Here is an 18,272-nt window from a genome sequence, read left to right as displayed (position 1 = left end):
ACAGAGGAGCCTGGTAGGCTACAGTCCATGGGGTCGCTAAGAGTCGGATACGACTGAGCGACTTCACTTTCACTTTTCACTTTCATGCAATGGAGAAGGAAATGGCAACCCACTCCAGTCAACCCACTCCAGTATTCTTGCCTGGAGAATCCCAGGGACAGAGTTGCCTATTGGGCTGCCGTCTGTGAGGTCACACAGAGTCAGACATGACTGACGCAACTTAGCAGCAGCAGCAGCAGCAGAGGCAAAATAAACCCTGGATCTAATAAAGGGAATATTTGTTAACGATCCTCTGGCCAAGCTGCTTTTCTAGTCAACAAGAGAAAGAAAGAGATTTTTCATGAGGGAGAAGGTTCTAGATCTTGAATGGGCCCAGGGGAGGAAGAGGGCAGAGGAGGGGCTGAAATGAACTCATTAATGTCCCCTAGACTCTGAGGGATGAGGCTATTTCACGGCCCTCTCTCTGCTTCATTGTGCTGCTCTGCAGTCATTGCCGCAGCCCTCTGCCTGTGAGCAGGCTCATCTCATGGGACCCTCTGGGGCTCCCAAATGCTGTCTTTTGATGCTATTTCTTAGCTTCTCTCAGCCTCAGTTTTTTAAAATAAGGCTAAGTGAACCAGCAGGCATAAAGCTTTAAGATCTAGTAACTCATGGAAATTCTGGTAGTATTCTTGTTTCCCTGTGTGAAATTGGCAAAGGGGTCAAGGAAGTCTGAGAAGAGGTGAAAGGAAAGGGCCCCTGTGCAGAAAGAGGAGTTGCTTTAGGAAAAGGAAGACAGTAAAGAGGATGGACCTGGAAGATGTGTTGATGTGTCCTCAAAATACAACAAGTTAGGGGTCAGAGCAAGGCTGGAAGGACCCAAGCCTGCTCCTTGGCTTAGCTGCCGCCATCCATGTCACAGGAAGGACTGATCAGGTGAACACTGTTGCTGCCACTTCAACAAATTCACAGCCTCCCAAGGCATCCTTACACACACACACACAGTGGAGGAGTCTCCCTACACACATGCCATCTCTATTTAGTCCCCATCTGGGCCGTGGGATTTCATGCAGAGGAGTACAATGAGGCACACCAACGTTTCTGTAGTATCTGTTCAGCCAGACCTTGGCCTGGCTTTGGACATTCATTATCTCACTCCACAGCTAAGAGATTGGTATCGTATCCATTTTACAGACGAGAAAACTTAAGCTCAGAGTGATTAAGGAATTCGCCGAAGGTCTCAGTTTCTTCTGAAAAGAAGCCGGAGTTTGAATTAAATGTTGTTTCACTCCAAAACCTGTATTCTTTCTACTGAGCAACCGCACTTGCCCCCTGTGGGCTAGGTGCACACTGCTGCATCTGGACAACAATCAGTGGCAAGTTTCATGGCATCAGTTTCTAGCAAATATCACCCTGGGCAGTTAGCAGTGGCCATTGACAGAGGGGATGACGTTACAGATGGAACTAAGTTAGAAAGAGTACAAATTCCCCAATCCCGTTTTCCTAGATATGTTCAAATCTCAAAGTCCGTGACACTTTACTTAGATGAGAGCCAAATGAGTGATTAGGAAGGGAAGCAGTGGTTGTATTCTTGAGGTTGTGTGTTATATTGGTTTTCTATTGCTGTATAATAAATGCCCCACAAATGTGGTGACTTAAAACTTCACAAATTTATTTTCTCAGTGTTTCCACTGGGGCTCAGGTTAACTGAGTCCTTGGTTCAGAGTCTCATCAGGCCGAAATCAAAATCTCAGCCATAGTTGTAATGTCATCTGACTCTCAAGGTCCTCTTCCAAGCTTACTGGTTTTCGGCAGAATTCCGTTTCTTGTGGTTGTAGGACTGAAGTCTGGTTTTCTAGTTGGCTGGCCTCCAGGCATCACTCTTGGCTCTTAGACACTTCCCTCAGGTTCTAGCCACATGGCACTCTAGGACATAGCAGCTTACTTCCTCAAAACCAAGCTGCTTTGGACTTCCCTGTTGGTACAGTGGATAAGAGTCCACCTGCCAGTGCAGAGGATGTGGGTTCGATGCCTGGTCCAAGAGATTCCACATGCTGTGGAGCAGCTAGACCTGCGAGCTGCATCTACTGAAGCTTGAATGCCCTAGAGCCGATGCGCCACAAGATAAGACCACACACCACGATGAAGAGTGACCCCCACTCACCTCAACTAGGGAAAGCCAGGCGCAGCAGTGAAGACCCAGAATAGCAAAAAAAATAAAAGATCTGCTTCTAAAATGAAGTCTTATATAATACAACATTATCTGATTCCCAGGGGGCTTCCCTGATGGCTCAGCTGGTAAAGAATCTGCCTGCATTGTGGGAGACCTGGGTTCGATCCCTGGGTTGGGAAAATCCCCTGCAGAAGGAAATGGCTACCCATTCCAGTATTCTGGCCTGGAGAATTCCAAGGACTCTATAGTCCAGGGGGTCACAAAGAGTCAGACATGACTGAGCGACTTCCACTCCACACTATCTGATCCCCATGGTAATCTGTTCAGAAGAGTAGTGAAAGTGTTAGTCACTCAGTCATGTCCAACTCTTTGGGATCCAGTGGACTGTAATCAGCCAGCCTACCCCATCCATGGAATTCTCCAGGCAAGAATACTGGAGTGGGTTGCCATGCCCTTCTCCGGGGGATCTTCCTGACCAAGGGATCAAACCCAGATCTCCCCTGTTGGAGGCAGATTCTTTACTGTCTGAGCCACCAGGGAAGTCTCTATTCATAGGTCTCATCTACACTTAAGGGGAGGGATTATGCAAGATGTGCAGTTATACCAGGCGCTGGGAATCTTGGAGACCGTCTTAGAACTCTGTCTACCATGAGTATTTTAGTCTTTTCTCCACGATGCTAGGAAAGATTGAAGGTGAAAGGAGAATCGGGTGACAGAGGATGAGATGGTTCCATAGCATCACCAACTCATTGGACATGAATCTGAGCAAACTCTGGAAGATAGTGAAGGACAGGGAAGCCTGGTGTGCTACATGTAGTCCATGGAGTCACAAAGAGTCAGACATGACTTAGCAGCTGAACAACAACCACCATGTTGCTGTGGGCCAACCAAGTGACATGGAGAACATAGGAGTATTCTGAATCCCTTAGACAGTTTTTGATGCTTTTGAACTGTGGTGTTGGAGAAGACTCTTGAGAGTCCCTTGGACTGCAAGGAGATCCAACCAGTCCATCCTGAAGGAGATCAGCCCTGGGATTTCTTTGGAAGGAATGATACTAAAGCTGAAACTCCAGTACTTTGGCCACCTCATGCAAAGAGTTGACTCATTGGAAAAGACTCTGATGTTGGGAGGGATTGGGGGCAGGAGGAGAAAGGGATGACAGAGGATGAGATGGCTGGATGGCATCACTGACTCGATGGACATGAGTCTGAGTGAACTCCGGGAGTTGGTGATGGACAGGGAGGCCTGGCGTGCTGCGATTCATGGGGTCGCTAAGAGTCGGACACGACTGAGCAACTGATCTGATCTGATAGACAGTTTTAGCCAATGAGTGACACTCCTGATAATCTCTCTTCTTGCATCATGCAAGTTTGGTTATGTCAGGATTCCCAACTTTTTTCCCACTCCCACACTTCTGACAGTTGCCTCAGTGATATGGAATCCCCCTCTCTGGGAAATGTGTCCAAATCCCTAGGGGATAGCATGTATTTTGAGAAAGTCCATGGTTGGAAGATGGGGTGCTCCCTTCCCCACCCCCCTAGATATTTGAAAATGACTAGGTTAGGTGGTATCTTCCCAGCTGAAGCAAAGCCCTTTGTCGCAGAAAGCAGATGCAGGCAACCTGGAAGTAAAATAGATGCTTTGATGCCTGAATAACTGAGGAGACAGGGACTCCCACCATTGCTAATGCAGCGGGTTGTAGGGGAGGGATCCTTCTACTGGAATAGCATTGGAGCTTGTCATTTGGTTGGTGAGCCGGACAAACAGACAGCTCAATGTGGTGATGGAAAAGGAGGTAAATGCTGTGACAAAAATACAAACAGGATGCTACCTGTGTACACCAGATAATCATTCTGAAGTGGTGTTTGAAATGGTAAGATTTAGGAAAGAAATATCAAGCTAAGGGCATAGTGGGCAAAAAACATGGGAGCCAGAGTGTTTAATGAAATGGGAAGTGATCTTCTGTGACGGGCTATGGGATGAATACCAGGCAAAGCCAGAAAAGAAGATTCAGGTCAGAAGCAGAAGACTCCAGGTCTTCCCCTCAAGGAGAGAAACTGAGTCAGCAGGACCCAGAAGTTCACTGTTTGTGATGGGTGAGTGTATCAAATAGTAGGTGGAATAATGCCCCCCTTAATATTCATGTCCACCAAAACCTCAAGTGTGACCTTATTTGGAAGTAGAATCTTTGCAGGTGTTATTAGTTAAGCACCTTGAGATGAGAGATGAAATCACACTAGATTTAAGGTAGGATAAATCCAATAACTGTTGTCTTATAAGAAGACACAGAGGGACATATGGAGGGAAGAAGGTGATATGGAGACAGAGGCAGAGATTGGAGTTGCAGCCACAGACCAAGGAGCCCCTGGGGCCACTGGAAGCTGGGAGAGGTGGGAGAAGCTAGGCCACTGGAAGCCTAGAGCCTTCAGAGGGAGCACAACATTGCCAACATCTTGATTTCAGACTTCTGGACTCTAGGACCATGTGAAGATACATTTCTGTTGTTTTAAGCCGCTAGATTCATGGTAATTCGACAGCTCTCGGAAACTTGTACAGTGCAGAACATTCAGATTCAGTATGGATGTTTCAAGTTTGATGTGCCTAGAGGACCCTTGTCGGGGACAGCCAGTGCGCATCTGGACCTGTGAGAAGGGCAGCCGGGTGAGACATGTCAATTACGGAGGATTCATAAAAATGGGTCATGGAAAAGTCAGGAACAGATGAGCTCAATTGGAGCAAGTAATAGGGTGGAGGGCAGAACCTGAGGGACCACTTTCACTGAAGGACCAGAGGAGGGAAGAGAGCTGCTGTCACTGGAGGAATTGCTGAGTCGTATAAAACAGTGGGCTTCTCAGGTGGCACTGGTGGTAAAGAACCTGCCTGCCAGTGCAGGAGACATAAGAAACACGAATTCGTTCCCGGGGTCAGGAAGATCCCCTGGTGGAGGAAATGGCAATCCAGTATTCTTGCCTGGAGAATCCCGTGGACAGAGGAGCCTGAAGGGCTATAGTCCATGGAGTCGCAAAGAGTCAGACATGACTGAAGCAACTTAACACACACACACACACACACACACACACAGAAAACAGTTTAGGGAGGCCTACGGGGTGTAGATGGAGAAGCAGTGCTGCTTTGAAAATTCTCTGGTAATCAGTCCTTCCATACCATATTGCGCTGCTTGAGAAAAAAGATAGGAGGTGGAAAAGTAGAGCCAGCAAGCATCAACTATTCTTTCAATAGAGTTTGGTTGTGAAGACAAGGAGGAGTGGGATTGGTTTTAGATCAGAAGAAACATAACTGAGGTTATTTGATGCTTGTTTGTTTTTTAAGAGTATGACCTTTTTCATTATATGTTTAGGCAGTAGGAAGGAAGCAGGGAGAGGATGCAAATAATGAATGAAACAAGTTTCCAGAGAAGAAACTTACAAATATATTTAACCATGCACCTACTCTGTGCCAGGTACTGTGCTGGGTTTACCTGAATGATCCTCACTGATCTTCTAAGCACACCTACAGAGTAGAAAAAAATTGTCCCTGCTGGGGATGGGAAAATAATTTGCCCAAGTCAATACGTCTCAGGTCTGATGACTCCTCTGTGTCTCAGTTCTGATCATTATATTATTTTTTTTCCCCACTGGGATACAGAAGGCAGCATCTTTCTCTGATTCACAAAGAATAGGAAGCAGCATAAAGAAGAAGATTTGCGACAATGGAGGAGAGGGAAAAAGTAGGTGTTCCTGTCACTTGATCTGTGTCATTGTTAAACAATGAACCAAAATTATCAACTGCAAGGAAGGAAGAGTGAAGCCAAGCACGGGTCTTGAGAAGGGAAGGGGTTTAAGATAACCTCAGTGGTGACATACAATAGGGAGCCAGCTAGGGAGAAAGGAAAAAAAAGCCTTACTCAACAGTTTAAACTTGATTAGGATTAGAGGAACAACAGACTGCTTCCAAATCAGGAAAGGAATATGTCAAGGCTGTATATTGTCACCCTGCTTATTTAACTTATATGCAGAGCACATCATGTGAAATGCCAGGCTGGATGAAGCACAAGCTGGAATCAAGATTGCTGGGAGAAATATTAATAACCTCAGATATGCAGATGACACCACCCTTATGGTAGAAAGCGAAGAACTAAAGAGCCTCTTGATGAAAGTGAAAGTGGAGAGTGAAAAATTGGCTTAAAACTCAACATTCAAAAAAAAAAAAAACTCAACATTCAGAAAACTAAGATCATGGCATCCAGTCCCATCACTTCATGGCAAATAGATGGGGAAACAATGGAAACAATGAGATACTTATTTTGGGGGGGCTCCAAAATCACTGTGGATGGGGACTGCAGCCATGAAATTAAGAGACACTTGCTCCTTGGAAGAAAAGCTATGACCAACCTAGGTAGTGAATTAAAAAGCAGAGACATTACTTTGCTGACAAAGGTCCGTCTAGTCAAAGCTATGGTTTCTCCAGTAGCCATGTGTGGATGTGAGAGTTGAACTATAAAGACAGCTGAACACCGAAGAATCGATGCTTTTGAACTGTGGTGTTGGAGAAGACTTTTGAGAATCCCTTAGACTGCAAGGAGATCCAACCAGTCAATCCTAAAGGAAATCAACCCTTAATAGTCATTGGAAGGGCTGATGCTGAAGTTGAAACTCCAATACTTCGGCTACCTGATGCAAAGAACTGACTGATTGGAAAAGACCCTGATGCTGGTCAAGATTGAAGGCAGGAGGAGAAGGGGATGACAGAGGATGAGATGGTTGGATGGCATCACCGACTTAATGGACATGAGTTTGAGCAAGCTCCGGGAGTTGGTGATGGACAGGGAAGCCTGGCATGCTACAGTCCATGGGGTCGCAAAGAGTCGGACGTGACTTAAGCGACTGAACTGACTGACTGAGGATTAGGATTTTTAGGGAAGCTAACCTACTTGGGAGAAGCGGGAGTTGATCTCAAGATGGACATCTAGTTGGAAAGATTTTAGTGATAGTGTCAAAAATGCCCCAAGCCAGAGACGCTTCAGATTTTAACATGAAGCAACGTATACTACAGGGCTCTGAGAATCAGCCGTTGATATCCTAAGGGGATTATCAGTCCCAAACCACTGCTGAAGGAGATAGAGCTGAGCAGCCTGGGGCTGGCCTGTCCGTGTCTTCCCATTGCCTTGCCAAAACCAAGTACCCTTCAAGCCTCTTGCAGGATTGCCATTCTGACATGAAAATAACCTAAGTCCCTTGACTCAAAAATAACAACATCTGTTAATTTGCATAGGAGTTTTGCATTTCGTATTTTGGGTTTAATATCCAAAATTCACTTGTTTGAATTTTGAATGCTAAAATTCACTTGTTTGACCTTAGTTAAGTGGTTTAGAGATTCAGCTGATTAAAAACTCTTTACGGGTTCCACTCTGACTCACCTAGACCCACCTCCCACCCTGGACAGCTCCGTTCTTTTGCTGCTTGGTACTGTGCACACGTTGGATTGAGCCTCATGAATTTTGGGTTGCAGGCATGCTAAGTCACTTCAGTCGTGTCCAACTCTTTGGGACCCTATGGACTGTAGCCTGCCAGGCTCTTCTGCCTGTGGGATTCTCCATGCAAGAATACTAGAGTGAATTGCCATGCTCTCCTCCAAGAAATCTTCCTGACCCAGGGATCAAACCCCTGTCACCTGTGGCTCCTGTGTTGCAGGCGGATTCTTTCCCTGGCTGAGCCACCGGAGAAGCCAAATGATGGGTTAAAAAAGGACAAATCGGTTCACCTGAAGCTTGTTATTTTGAAAAGTCTCTGCAGGTTCATGTTCTCAAGTTCACAAGGCTATTGAGAGCTCTGTGGTGGGGCTCTTGGCTCATGACAGGCGGCCCCTCCTTAGAACTCCCTGGGTCTGAATGTGAGGGCAGCAGTTGTGCAGCGAGAGGTTTGAGAGGAGACAGCAAAGAAGGTGTTAATGAATGATCGCACGGCTTCGTTCTCCATAAAGGCAATTACTGGGATTGATTGTTTCCATGTTTCCTTAGTCACGGTTCAGCTTGCTTGTTTCACTCGGATTAAGACAGATGAACGCTGAATGCACACAGACGTGTGATGTCAGGAGAATTATCAATGGTACATCGAAGGCCTCTGCTTTCTTGAACAGATGCCACTTGGGGGAACTCAGTGGAGCTGAAAGGGGATCACGGCCACCATGAGATGACCAAGTGGGGCAGGGGTGTGCATGGTGGACCACGGGATTTTAGATAATGCATCTTCTCTCTTTCCTTCCCATACGTGATATAGTGGGGTGGTCTTCCAGCTTACACCTGCAGTAGCATGCTGCAAGGCTTGACAAAGAAAAATGCTTGAGCCCCATCCCCTGAGTTTCTGATTCAGTGGGTCTGGCACTGGGCCCAGAAATTTGCCTTTCTTAGAAGTTCCAGGGTGCTGCTGCTACAGGTTCAGCAATCTCATCCTGAAAACCAGTGAGGTCTTCATCAAGAGCATAAACACTGATCAGGCCACCAGACTTTGAATCACGACTTTACTTTTTACTAGCCGTGTGGTCGTGGGCCATGTACTTAAGCAGTAGCCAGGACATAGAAGCAACCTAGATGTCCAGTGGCAGAAGAATGGATAAAGAAGAGGTGGCACATATATACAATGGACTATTACTCAGCCATAAAAAGAATGAAGTTGAGTCAGTTGTAGTGAGGTGGATGAAAGTTGAGCCTGTCAATACAGAGTGAAGTAAGTCAGAAAGAGCAAAACAAATGTATATTAAAACATATACGAAATCTATTAAAATGGCATTGATGAACCTGTTTGCAGGGCAGGAAGAGAGGTGCAAACATGGAGAACAGACTTGGGGACATAGCCGGGAGATTGAATTGAGAGTCGCATTAACGTCTGTATCCTACCATGTGTAAAATCGAGAGCTAGCAGGAAGCTACTGTATGGCACCAGGAGCTCAGCTTGGTGCTCTGTGATGATGGCCTAGAGGGGTGGGATGGGAGGGCTGAGGGAGGTTCTGGAAGGAGGGGATATACAAATAATTATGGCTGCCTTGCATTGTTGTACAGCAGAAACCAAAACATTGCAAAGCAATTATATTCCAATTTTTTTTTTAAAAAAGATAATGATAATGGTTCCTCTTTCATGGGATAGTTAGAAGGAATAAATGAATTAGAACTTGGAAGCACTGAGACCAGTGCCGGGTCTATGTACATTGGATAAATAAAAGAGGCAACTTCTTGGAACTGGGAGCATGTGGACCCAAGCCTCACTCCTCCAATACCTGCAGCTCCCAGTGGGGTTGCTGGGTCCTTTTAGTTTGTAGTCTGCGATCCTATCTCTGGAGGTCAGGAAGGTTAATGCCCAGCTCAGGGCCAATGCCAGCAGGAGGAAGGCCACATCGACGTCCATCAAAATCCTCTTCTCAAGCTATGCTAACCCTTCATCTACTGAATACGTGGAATGGGCTCAGTGAGATGCGGGTGTCAGGGTGATGTGCATTTGGGGTTTTTCTCCCCCGGCAGAAAGACAGACTCTTTCATGTCAAGTTCACATGCAGCCTTATACTGATTGGTTAAATGTTTGCTCGATATGCAGAACTGATATGTTTTACGCACATGGTTTCATTTAACCCTCACAATGTCACTGTTAAGTAATCATTGCTGTCTCTGTTTCAATATTGCTGGGGTTCAGATAAGTTCAATGACTTGTCCAAAGTCACATGGCTATCAAGTGATAAACCCCAAACTAAAAGCCAGGTCTGTCTGAATTGAATAATTTATAACCGTAAAGCTCTACTCTACCACCTCCAGCTTATTATGAATATTTATATAATGGTTAAGGCTGGCCCCCAGGTATCCAGCCATAGTAGCTGCTCCCTAAAGGGAAGCACCCTGGAACTGGGACTGTCTCTGTTTCAGGGGGTTGGTTTTCTATAAAGCCTGTGGTCGGACTCACAGAATATACTCCTTTAGGAAATGTCCTCTTTGCCAACTTCTCTTGCTGCTGCTGCTAAGTCACTTCAGTCGTGTCCGACTCTGTGCGACCCCATAGATGGCAGCCCACCAGGCTCCCCCATCCCTGGGATTCTCCAGGCAAGAACACTGGAGTGGGTTGCCATTTCCTTCTCCAGTGCATGAAAGTGAAAAGTGAAAGTGAAGTCTCTCAGTAGAGTCCAACTCTTCGCAACCCCATGGACTGCAGCCCACCAGGCTCCTCCATCCATGGGATTTTCTAGGCAAAAGTACTGGAGTAGGGTGCCATTGCCTTCTCCAGCCAACTTATCTCATTGCCTAGTTATTCTCTCTGGCCTGATTCCTGGGTGAAATTGTGTTCACATCGCCAAAAGTAGCTTTGCTTACATTTGGATATGGACTTAGTGTCTTAACATCTCTGGTTTCGGACAGTGGTCACAACCAGAAGGCCAGGAGAGCATGCAGAGGCTAGGCTGAAGATGTGAAGAGAGAAAAAACCCGTATGCTGATGAAACCTTTCTCTTTTCCCATAGTGCTCCTTTCTGCCGAAATTCTCCATTCACATAGAAACGAAGTATGAGGACAACAAAGGAAGCAACGACAGCGTGAGTAGCCCCCTTGCTCTCCCCACCCGCCCCCGCCCCAGTCCACACTGTGTTCTCCCCCCCCCTGGACGGAGCCAGCCCCACCATCTGTGCCTGGGACCTCAGAGAACCTCTGGCTTTTCTTCTCATTTTTATGTGCTTTCTCTGGGCCTCTATGCAGAAATCTCTGTCACCTGGAGTGATTGTTGTCGGGGATCAAGAGGGATGAGGGGGACCTCAGAGTCTAGAATTTGATTTCTGGCCATTGGATTGAACACACATTTTCTCCATGGCAATTGACGTTTACTTAGAAGGATGAATACGATCAGATGTGTGTGTGCATGCTGTACGTATTTTCTGGGCTATGCATATGTTCACATACACACACTCAGACGTGCCCACGAATCCCACTTTAAAAATCAGTGTAACCCTCCTGCAAGAATGTTTTCCTCATGAAGCATTCTGACTGTCGCTAAATTTCAGTCAAAAACTTTGTTGATTAGTATTGCTTAAACTTCACTTCTGACCTGGCTTTTACCCCACCTCTTTCTGTCAGAACAATACATTTCTAAATTCCCTTCCTTTTATGAGTGGATGATGTGACCTACAGCAACCTCACCCTGACCTTGAGCTGTGGGTTCAGTCAGGACCCATGAGGGAAGACTCTGTATCTAGAAGCTGCAAGGCTTCACCTGTTTATTTCTGCCTCAATTACACGTTTTGCATTTGTGGAGAGTGAATGAAAATTGAGGCTGTATCGAAATGAATGAGAGAGAGTCTCCAGACAAAGTGACCCCTTTGGTGCCTTCACTGAGCTAAGGAAATACAAAACAAGATGCAGGAGGTTGTGGAGGTGCCTAAGTGCCAGAAAGAAGTATCTAAGGGCTCATGCTATGCTATGCTAAGTCACTTCAGTCGTGTCTGACTCTGTGCGACCCCATAGACGGCAGCCCACCAGGCTCCCCCATCCCTGGGATTCTCCAGGCAAGAACACTGGAGTGGGTTGCCATTTCCTTCTCCAATGCATGAAGGTGAAAAGAGAAAGTGAAGTCGCTCAGTCATGTCCGACATAAACATTGTCAGTTTACAGCTTTGGCCAGGCCTACTTTGTGTTTCATCATGTTAACAGCTTCTAGAAACATCTTCCAGGAGGTTCCTCCCCTTGGCAAGAACAGATTCTTCTAGAAGACATGGATGCATTTGTGCAGCACTCAGATGGTCCCAATCAAGGTGGAGTCTGCTGGACCAGAGCTTGAGTGGTTCCCAGGAGGGGTCACCCGACATCTATTGATACAATTCACACCAGCGTGGGAAAGAGGACACTGGTTCATCCACTCAGTATTTTGGAACACAGCTACATTCATTCGTCTGTGGCAGAACGGGTACTTAAAACAGAACTCATGTGCTTCACAAAGCCTAGAGTATTTACTACCTGGCCCTTTACAGAAAAAAAGTTTTCTAACCCCTGCCTGGTTAGAGAGACTCAGATCAGAACAGCACCCACCGGGTCTCCAAATTTGACCACATGATAGATCTGTCCCAGGTGAATGCCAACTCCAGAGTTCCTGAAACTATCCAGAGAAGAAAAGACTGCTCCCCTCAAGGGTGCTTGTCCCCCCATGAGTTCAGGAGCGTCAGTGCGTAGCGTCCCCTGGTGATGGGTGACCTCAGAGGAAACGTTTAGTCCCATCTCCTTGTCTGTAGCCTGAAATCAAGCTTCCCTGATGGCTCAGTTGGTAAAGAATCCACCTGCAATGCAGGAGACCCCAGTTCAATTCCTGAGTCTGGACGATCCCCTGGAGAAGGAATAGGCTACCCACTCCAGTATTCTTGGGCTTGCCTTGTGGCTCAGCTGGTAAAGAATCCGCCTGCAATGCGGGAGACCTGGGTTTGATCCCTGGGTTGGGAAGATCCCCTGGAGAAGGAAAAGGTGACCCACTCCAGTATTCTAGCCTGGAGAATTCCATGGACTATGGGGTCACAAAGAGTCAGACACAACTGAGCGATTTTCACTTTCACTGGGGCCAACTCCAGCAAAGTCTTGTGGTCTAAAGTAGTGTTGCACAGTGTAACTTGAACTCTTGTAAAGTAATGACTCTTTCTGATTGGAAAATTAACACATGATTCTTAAAACTTGGAAAAAAAAAAAAGTAAAGCAAAACCAGTAGTAATCTCATGCTTCAGAGATGACTGCTGTTAGCATTTTGGTTCATCCTGCAAAATATTAATGAATTTACTTTTCAACCAATTTCACTAAAATTGAATCATACAACATCCTGTTTTTAACATGTCACAAAATATCCTTCCCAGTAATTTTTAATAGCTACCCTGCATTCCCTACTTAAATGTATTTCTTTAAACAATTGCCAGTCACTGAATATGGGAGTGGGTATGACCATTTTGATGTATCTGTAGACCATATGGCAGCCCACTCCAGTACTCTTGCCTGGAAAATCCCATGGATGGAGGAGCCTGGTAGGCTGCAGTCCACGGGGTCGCTAAAAGTCAGACACAACTGAGCAACTTCACTTTCACTTTTCACTTGCTTGCACTGGAGAAGGAAATGGCAATCCACTCCAATGTTCTTGCCTGGAGAATCCCAGGGATGGGTGAGCCTGGTGGGCTGCCATCTATGGGGTCGCACAGAGTCGGACACGACTGAAGTGACCTAGCAGCAGCAGCAGTAGCAGCATAGACCATCAAGAAAAGGATGATAGAGATCAAACATGCCTTAATTGCTTTTCTTGGCACAATCTAAAAAACATGGGGTTGAGGGAAGCAGTAGGGGTGAAAACATCTTTTAGTCTTTCTAGACAGATTGTCTTGCTTTCTCTTTTTCTCTATGGTGCTGCCCTGTCTTCACAGATAGTTATAACCCACTCCCTTTGTAGAGGTTTGGAATGGATGTGTGGCCCCACCATGAGCCTGATAGGTTGGTAGGAACAGTGTGATCTGGTTTATCCTCTGCTCAAGTCTAACCAAAAAAAAAAAAAATCACATGGTTATCGTTTATTGTCTTGTGTCCCATTTTTGGCAGGCGCTAAGGTCTTTTTTTTACTACTCTCCTAGGAATTTAGCTTTGTCACTACTCTCCTAGGAATTTAAAATACCAAGTGAGCCATCCTAAAGTTAGGAGCTATGCCTGGAGCCAGCATTCTCTACCCAAGCCAAAGCCCAATTCTCTCTGAGACTTAGGCCAGCCTGCAAGAAAAGCAGTGAACCCCGGAGCACTTGTGAGCAGTCCTTGTCAGCACAGTTTGCTTCCTCTGGGAGAAATGCCAGCTATCGCACCCTGTGTTGCCTCCTTCTCCCCAACTTGCTGGCTGAGACTGCCCATGCAGCCAGCTCTGTATCTCTGTCATGGCACCCACCTTGCCCAAGTCCAAGTTCACTAAGTGTTTTTGCCCAGCTTCGGCCTGGCTCTGATCCATATATCCCCAGGTCTCGCTTCTGAGCCATTGGACCAAACAAGCCAGCTCCAGCTCAATTAGACTTCTTTGCCAGTTTGCCGCCTTCTAATTTCCATATTCAGCAGCAGCTGTTGGTCACCCAGATGGTTCAAGCTTGGTCCCTGGAGGCAGAAAAGGAAGACTTCATTGGTTTTCATTCACACTTGTTAACGTTTCCAAATCAGAACATGAGGAATATGTATTTATGTAATAATACTTTATTAAAAGATCGCTTTGTCCAGGGGTTCAAAGCTAGAGCCTTAAGCAGATGGCGTGTGCTGGCATGCTCTTTTCTGTCCAGGGATGAGTATAGAGTTTCTGGTGGGAGGCAGAATTGCTAAAGAAAGCAGTGCAGTGGTGGATGTTTCTCTTGTCTCACTGCTTTGCCAAAGTATTTAATAAACTCAGGCCATTTCTTTGCATTTTCTGGGTATATAGTCTTATCATTCAGCTACCATCCTTCATACTGCTATCTGCATCCTGTTCCTCTCCCTACCTGCCAGAACTTTAATGAAATGGATGACGATAAGAAGCAATAATTAAATTGGAAACACTACTGATAATCATATTGATTACTGATTGAATAGAGTCCATGTTGTTATCCTCTTATCAATCACCACCTATGTCATCTTTTTACGTGACCCAATACCGCAGGTAAAAAAAAATAGAAATCGGTATATCTAGATTTAAATAATTTCTCCTTGTTAAAATAAAGCTAGTATATTTATGAATGTGAAAACCTATAAACCGTGCTTAAATTAACCAGGACACAATGGGGAACTTGTCTTAAATTGAGGCCCATTTATTTTATGCACCCGCTGATGAGAACTATTTAGGCTTTAATTAGTGCTGGGAGGACGGCACCATGCCAAAGTAAGGCTCTGTTGTTTGTCCAAGGCCATAAATCTAGATCTGGGAGAGTCAGTGCTTATCATTCAAGTGTCGGCCGCTGCCAGGTTACTGTCACTCCCTGCAGTTAACGGGGGGGGGGGGGCAGGCCTGCCTTCACTTCCTCCTCCAAACAAAGCAGGTACCACTTAAAGCAGTGGTGCTCAGCCTTGGCTGCATCTTGGACTCAGAAACTCTAACCCTAGCTCCTGCCTGATTTCTGCCCATCCTGGGATTCTGATTTAATTGGTCCTGGGAGCAGACTGGTCTAGGGCAGTGCTTCCTACACTGTGTCTCTAGGAATACAGAGTTTGCCAGTCGCAAGTGTGTGGACTTGTAGAGTCTACCCTCTGGTCAAACCTGATTCATTCTCTTTGGAGGGTATAAGATAGGCCATCCCCACCCCACTTGAGGATCTAGGCCACTGGTTCTCAGTCCTGCCTGCAGAGTAAAGTTACCTGGGAAGCTTTAGATTCCCTGATGCCACTATCCCACTCCCCGGGATTCTGATTTCATTTATCTGGGATGGGGGTCCAGTCACTGGGATTTGTTGCACTTCCTCAGGGTAACCTAAGAGCCATTAAGGCTGAGAACTACAGATTTAAAGAAAATATGAAGTGCTGCTGCTAAGTCGCTTCAGTCGTGTCCGACTCTGTGTGACCCCAGAGACGGCAGCCCACCAGGCTCCCCCGTCCCTGGGATTCTCCAGGCAAGAACACTGGAGTGGGTTGCCATTTCCTTCTCCAATGCATGAAAGTGAAAAGTGAAAGTGAAGTTGCTCAGTTGTTCGACTCTTAGCGACCCCATGGACTGCAGCGTACCAGGTTCCTTCATCCATGGGATTTTCCAGGCAAGAGTACTGGAGTGGGGTGCCATTGCCTTCTCCATATGAAGTGCTATGTAAAACCAAACCAAGTTGTCACGCAAGTGTATGTTCCTCGGTTCTTTGTCTCGTCACAACAAAGATTTGGAGTGACGGACGTTAAAGCCCCCTCGGCGTGTCACAGCTCTCAGGTCTTGGATAGACCGTGTTATAGCTCTCAGGTCTCGAAAGGACCATGTTATAGCTCTTAGACAAATCAGTGTTACAGCTCAGTGTTACAGCTCTATTTTATTTAGAAGATAGCAGAAAAATCCACCTCTGAGGCGTGAGGGCACATTGATCCAAAGATGCAAAGAGAAGAGCGCCCCAGTGCACGGGAAAGAGAGAGAGAGAGAGAGCTAGCTTTGGCTCCTCTTTTTATATGTTTATCTCTCCCTGGGCCTGTCCTATGTAAATTGGGCCAGCCAGGAGTGTTGTTTGTTTTGCCTGAGGTCCTCACTCCAGTCCATGGACCTTCTTTTGTTCTATTTTCATGGGCTTTTCTCTTCTTTGTCTTTTAGCCACCGCCATTTTGTACTCCTTTTCCCTATTCTGCCTACCTAACAAAGTGAACCCTTAGGAAATCAGGTTCTCCAAATTTCTTCATTTCTTCATACCTCTGAAAACATAAAAGTTTACAAAAAAGCATATTTATAACGACCACCACCACCCCACACACACAATGAAGGGGCCTGAGCGAACCATATTTCTTCTCATTAGCCATTATTCCTCAGCAACAAAACTTCTCTGATCAGATGGAAAGAATGTCCAGTTTAATTCCTTGAAGAGCGAGGTTCTGTTCTTCACAGAACTCTCCTTCGAAGTTGCCTAGAAGAAGTATTGATAATTTAGTTTCTAGTTCAGTTATGTTATAATGGGAAAACACAGAGTTGTTCTTTGTGAAATGAAAAGATTCATATTGAATCTCCAGCTCTATGACTTAAGCAATGGGGTCTTGGCTTCTCTATCAAGAAAACAGAGTAAATAATGTCTGCATCACAGTGTGGAGGATTCATCCAGGTTAATTCATAACCTGGAAGCACTTCATAAACTGTAAGTGCTATACAAATTGTAGGTTTTGCTTCAGTTACGGTCCTACCTTGGGATTAACTGCATTATGGAGGATTTTCTAATGAGACTCTTCTTTTGTCTGAATTGTCAATAAATCATTTCTTGTCAGCAAATTTTGAGTACCTACTATGTGTCAGGCATTGCAAGAGGCAATGAGGATGCAGGAATCAGATAGACAAGTCTCCACTACTCATGGAATGGGGAAAAGCACATAATAAGAAAGAAAACAAGGAATTCCAACTGTGGGAAGTGCTGAAAAGGCAATAAATAGGGTGGAGGAGAGCTCAGCTAGAAGCCATATGATCAGGAAGGCCTCTCACGAGAGGTGACAAATCTGGTGAGACCTGAGGCTGGGAAGGAGCCGACCCTCTGAAGGGTTGTCCAGGCAAGGGGACTGTTGTAAGCTTAGTTGTATCCCCCCAAATTCATATGTTGGAGTACCTGAGACTATAACTATGTTTGAAGATAAGGCTTTTAAAGAGGTGATTAAGTTAAAAGGGGAGTCTCTTGTAGCTTCATCGGTAAAGAATCTGCCTGCAATGCAGGAGACCAGGGTTCAATTCCTGGGTGGGGAAGATCCCCTTGAGAAGGAAATGGCAACCCATTCCAGTATTCTTGCCTGGAGAATTCCATGGACAAAGGAGCCTGGTGGGCTACATTCTGTGGGGTTGCAAGAGTCAGACATGATTAGCAACTAAACCGCCAGGTTAAAAGGAGGCTGTGAAGCTGGGGCCAAATCTAAGCTGATTGGTATCCTTCAAAGAAGAGAAAACTTGAATACCCAAAACTAGGGATGTGCACACACAGAGAACAAACCACATGAGGATGACCAAAATCCTTTTTCTATTCCAGCATTCAGTTTACCACTTAAAAAAATTTTTTTTTATTTGTGCCAGGTCTTAGTTGTGGCACACAGGGATCTTCCATCTTCGTCGCGGCATGCGGGATCTTTAGTTGCAGCATATGGGATCTAGTTTCCTGACCAGGGATCAAACCCAGGCCCCTTCACTGAGAGCACAGAGTCCCAGCCACTGGACTGGGAAGAGAAGTCCCCCAGTGTCCATTTTAGGATACCATATCACACTGGGTGACTTATGTTTTTCAGTGTTTGCTCTGGCCACTCTGTCAAGAGTGATGGGAGGACAGAAGGAATAGAAGCAGGTATTCCAGCTGGCAGCAAGGGCAAGAATCCAGTTCACAGATGATGTGGCTTCATCTGGAGAGAGGGCAATGGATAAAGATCAGTGTGTTTTGGAAGCAGACTGACTAGGTATTGATGCATTAGATGGGAGCAAAGTAAGGGTG

The 18,272-nt window shown here is 45.8% G+C and overlaps 1 protein-coding gene across 1 annotated transcript in view; it reads left to right on the top strand.

Annotated features, from left to right (window-relative positions):
• The window catches only part of PITPNC1 (phosphatidylinositol transfer protein cytoplasmic 1), a 218,060-nt gene that overhangs the window by 120,660 nt on the left and 79,128 nt on the right, over positions 1-18,272 (top strand). Inside the window, exon 5 of the mRNA XM_070773829.1 lies at positions 10,647-10,718. Coding sequence (XP_070629930.1) covers positions 10,647-10,718 — 72 coding nt within the window. The remainder of the gene's footprint in view (positions 1-10,646; positions 10,719-18,272) is intronic.

The sequence above is a fragment of the Bos indicus genome, chromosome 19 (genome assembly GCF_029378745.1).
Source record: "Bos indicus isolate NIAB-ARS_2022 breed Sahiwal x Tharparkar chromosome 19, NIAB-ARS_B.indTharparkar_mat_pri_1.0, whole genome shotgun sequence".
In the NCBI taxonomy this organism is placed as follows: domain Eukaryota; kingdom Metazoa; phylum Chordata; class Mammalia; order Artiodactyla; family Bovidae; genus Bos; species Bos indicus.
Note: the sequence above shows the minus strand (reverse complement) of the source record. Positions and strands in the feature narration are given on the sequence as shown.